This window comes from Haplochromis burtoni, unplaced genomic scaffold, assembly GCF_018398535.1.
Source record: "Haplochromis burtoni strain Fernald_Lab_line unplaced genomic scaffold, NCSU_Asbu1 Contig_277, whole genome shotgun sequence".
In the NCBI taxonomy this organism is placed as follows: Eukaryota; Metazoa; Chordata; class Actinopteri; order Cichliformes; family Cichlidae; genus Haplochromis; species Haplochromis burtoni.
Genome location: NW_024582638.1, coordinates 137,960 through 142,392, shown reverse-complemented (window position 1 = coordinate 142,392; position 4,433 = coordinate 137,960). Strand labels below are relative to the sequence as shown.

At 43.5% G+C, this 4,433-nt stretch overlaps 1 protein-coding gene across 6 annotated transcripts in view; it reads right to left on the bottom strand.

The window, feature by feature from the left end:
- Window positions 1–3,085, bottom strand: part of lef1 (lymphoid enhancer-binding factor 1) — a 43,176-nt gene extending 40,091 nt beyond the window's left edge. For 2 of the 6 annotated variants that reach the window (XM_042227711.1, XM_042227712.1), the window contains exon 1: window positions 1,800–3,085. In XM_042227711.1, coding sequence (XP_042083645.1) covers window positions 1,800–1,997 — 198 coding nt within the window. In that variant the 5' untranslated portion in view covers window positions 1,998–3,085. The remainder of the gene's footprint in view (window positions 1–1,799) is intronic. The other 4 variants (XM_042227714.1, XM_042227715.1, XM_005939996.3 and 1 more) reach the window with 3 other exon arrangements.
- Window positions 3,086–4,433: the final 1,348 nt, after the last annotated feature.

The window sequence follows — 4,433 nt, the reverse complement described above, 5'->3', positions numbered from 1 at the left end:
ACACACACACACACACACACACACACACACACACACACACACACACACACACACACACACACAATCTATAGAAGAGTGATGGAGCAGCCTGCATCAAAGCTTCAGAAGAACCACTTAATTAAGCTTCATGTCTTTAAGGAGCTTACAAATTAGCTTGTTTTCAGTACCATAGGTCCACTCTCATTTTCATCTTCCAGTCTGAGCCTCCTTCTCAATTCAAATAGTGTGTTTGTGTCATAAATGAAATAGCTGTGTGCAAAGGGAAATAAAATCGCTCCATAAAAAAAAAAGAAATGGAAACAGTGCCGACTATTTTCTGCTTATGAAAAAAAAAGAAAAAAATCCTCTGCACTTTGAACACCCATTTCCTTTCTCTTTTCGAATCCGAATTGGGAAGGGGACCTCTTTTTTAGAGTTCAGACCCCTCAGGATGGCTTCAAGCTGAGCGAGGGAACTTCACTGGATTCCTAATTAACATTCAGCCTCTGTCTCGTGTGTCCCTAGGACATTCGGCAGGGAATGCGTACAGTTTCGTTCAGGATGTAGCCATGTAGAATTTTTTTTTTTTAAATCAGAAAAGAAAGAAAGAAAATGGATTAACACCACGGTTAATAGCAAAACAGCCAACTTAAATGATGGGGATGCTGCAGCCTGCATCCTAAGGCTTGATGGATGCAGGTGAAAAGAAGAAATCACTGATGGTTCACGCTCTGTCACTTCTCCCCTGCTTAGAAAAAAAAATGCCATCTTGCAAGTGCGATATATAAAGCACGACTGCAATAATTTTTCATCATTAAAAATTAATCTAGAAGAATTTTTCCACTGAGATTTTCAATCCATTTAACATTCACCACAAATTCAGCACATCCACACATGCAAGGATTTCTTCTCATGCACCCATCTGGCCTCTCAGCATCCTTTCAGTTTAATCAAATGGAACAAAGCAAATGCAGAAAAATGTTTATTATACAACCCCCCTCCAATTCCAACCTTAAAAACTGAAAAGAATAATTTATAGGCACAGTTTTAAAAGGGGCAATAAAATTAATAAGCAGAATGAGCCGGAGTGTGTGAAGATCACATCTTGAAAATGAAATAAAAGACTGCATCCTTTCATCCAGGCAGAATTTTAAAAATTGTGAATGTTAAGGAAATTCACAATATTGCTGGCAAACGGGTTTTAAGCCATGTGTGCTAAATGGATTCATGTGCTGGTGTTTAAGCTGCTGTGGGTGTACCACTGCCAGCACAGCCACCGAGCCCTGCTTGTCACAGGCAGCTTCGCAAGGCCCTAGTTCTCACATCTCATACAATATCTTTTGCATTTAGCTCAATCTGCAATTTCATTCATTTAAAGAAAAACATAACAGTAACAGAACATTACAATTTAGGCCTGCATTTATTACAGTTAATAGACTGCTGAGTGTTTGCCTGTGACATCTTTGTTTTTTTCTAGTTTAAGGAATCAGAGCCATATCAGTGGCACAGCTCAAGTTACATTTTCAATTAAAAGGAAAATAAAATGGAAATTGTGAATTAATAATGATAATAAACAATAAAGCTCTAATAATGATTTGTCTATAAAACTAAGCAAAGGGAGAGGAGGCGTTTTTGCTCACAAGACATTCAGGTAAACTAAAGCTGAGTAAAAAACTAGATTATTAATTAGAGGGGATCAACTTTTGTTTTAAAGGCTCCTGCGGGCTTTTTAGTTGTATTTTTATTAACCTTCCCTCTATGCTGGGGAGCTCTCAGAGGATGCCCACCACCACATCAGTGAACCCACAGCAGTTACTCACGTCGTGGCTGTTGCTGTTGGGGCTGCTTTCCGACTCGTTGACCAGAGATGACTTGATGTCTGCCAGGTCCCCTTCCTCTTCCGAGTGGCTCAGCTCGGCGAAGATCTGCTCCTTCTGCGGGTCCCCCTCGTCTTTGAACGGGATCATTTCATCTGTGGCGCAAAGCTCCGGGTCTCCGCCGCCTGATAACTGGGGCATTTTTTCACAAAGTGTTTCGCTTCCCCGAGAAAACCGAAGACAACAACGCGTGCCACCACTGCCCCGAAACTACACAGAAATAGAGAGGGGGAAAGATGAAAAAGGAAAAATAAAAAAAACTCCCACCGAAACGGAGTGGGGACCGTTGCCTTCCCCCCCTCCACCTCCTCCCCTGTGTCACACCGGAGAGTCACCCGGAGAGGAAGCGGCGTGCGAGCACACTGCCGGTGTGTTTTTACTGAAGCAACAGGAGGCGCGAGGCTGCTGCCGGCGTCCTTTTGTTGTTGTTTTTTCCCCTCTTTTCTGTTCTTTTTCTGTCGCGAGAGTTTAACTAAGCTTGAAACTCACACACTAAAAAAAAGTGAGATGCAAAGCGGTCGGAATGAGAAGTCCAGTGCACGCCTCAATGTCATGAGGAAAACATAAAAAGGGGGAACAAACCACGAGTTAAAATCTCATCACCATCTTTTTTCTCCCCTCTCGCTTTCTTTCTTTTTTTTCTGTTTGAAGTCAGCACGCGACGACCGCCGCGTTCCCGTAAAAACGACTCAACGTGAAAAAGTACATTTAGAAAAGTGAGAGAAGATATTTCCTCGGTGGTCCCGGAGACGAAGCTGCGAGCGTCCTTCAGTGTGCGTGTGGAGAGGTTGGAGAGGGGGAAAGTAAGACGAGGAAAAGGGAAAAGAAATTAAGTGATGGATGTGTAAATGGAAGAAAACGCAGTTGTTGTTGGGTTTTTTTTAAAACAAGCAAATACTTGGGCGACAAGCAACGCAGCGAGACGCCGTGATGCTTAAAAATACATCCTCGAAGCTGCTCGGAGGAGGAGGGATAAAAGCAAAAACAAAAAGAAGAAGAAAATCACAGAAAACAATCAAAAAAAGAAGGCAAGAGTGGAAAAACGCGTGGACCCGACTTCCCACTGCTCCTGCACCGCTTCCACAGCGTAATGTAACCAGTGTGTGTATGTGTGTGTTGATAATGTAGCCGTGCTCCCTCCTCCTCCTCCTTTTTCTCTCTCTTCAGTCACTGGGAGGAAAGAGAGATGAAAGGGAAGCCGAGGCTCTGATTGACACCGCACCGATTGACACTCCTCCTGAGAGAGAGATTTATACACAGCTCACAACAAATGGGCAGACAGGAGGGGAGGAAAAGGAGAATGAGCGGAGAGGCTGGAACTTGCTGTGGATGTGATGGGTTAAAATAATGAGGAGACATAAAAAATGATAATTGAAATATAGAGGGAAAAATATTGGACAAGCTTAAGCCCGTTTTGTTGGTGCTGCATGTGATTTAATCAATCTGCAAGAAGTGGCAATGGCCTGTTTTGGAAACAGAAACAAAAAAAATGATAAGCTGAAGGAAGTTTAGAAGAAGAAAAACACACAACGTATTCTCCAAGTGTTGGAAAAAATATTACATACACACACGTATGTATGTATCAGCTGTATGTCTATACGGGGACATAGGCCTGTTATTTATTCAGCTTCCTTTAAACTATCTTGCGGTATATCGTGGGCATATTTGTGGCTACATGGTGCTTTCCGTGTTTTCTACTTACATCAAACAAATAAGAACGTATTCAGAAGGTGTCTTCGCTCCCCAAAATGGACAGATTAAAAGAAAATGTGATATTGTACTCACAGGTTACCTGCCTATATTTAAAGTCCCTTTTTCATATTAATTCATTATTAGCACATGAGCAATGAAATTAACAAAAATATAGAAAACAGTTTAAAGGCCAGCCATTGGTCTGTTTGCTACTTTTACCACTGAAAAAACCTGTGAATATCAAGCCGCAGACGAGCGGATAAATATTTATAAGAAAAAAAAGAGTACTTTAATGCCGATGTATTTAATGAGAAAATACAGTTGCTGCTTTGTTGTTTTAAGAAAAAAGAAAGTAAACAAAACAGGCAGTGGAAGTGGCTGAGTTTCTGCATCTGTCTGAGCACTAAGAGATTGCGTGAGAATCAAAGTTGGGATGGGGAGGCAGATCTTTATAAAGCGCGGAGGTGGGGTTAGCGGGGCGGAGCCGCGGCTGCCTTTGATCTTGCGGCGGCTGGCTCTTTCATCCCCGACTCCCCCCCACACCGCGCTTCCACCGCCACCTCCCTCCCTCTCTCCCTTCCTCCCTCTTCCACCCCTCCCCTCCTCCCCCTCCTGCACTCCCTCGCCTTTGTATGACTAAATTTGGTCTGAGTGTGGAGTCGGGCCAACATTTCCACGTGTGCGTTCATCCCAGCTGAGAGAGAGAGAGAGAGAGAGCGAGAGAGCGAGGGGGTTCTCTTCCGGGTAAGGAGACAGCGAGGAAAAAAAAAGATCAAAGGCTTTTGGGTTTTGGAAGCCGAGTGTGGATTCAAAAGAGCCGAGACTGGCTGCATTCCAGAGTATAGCGGAAAGCGCGCTGCTGCTGCTGTCGCCGCACGCGCGCCG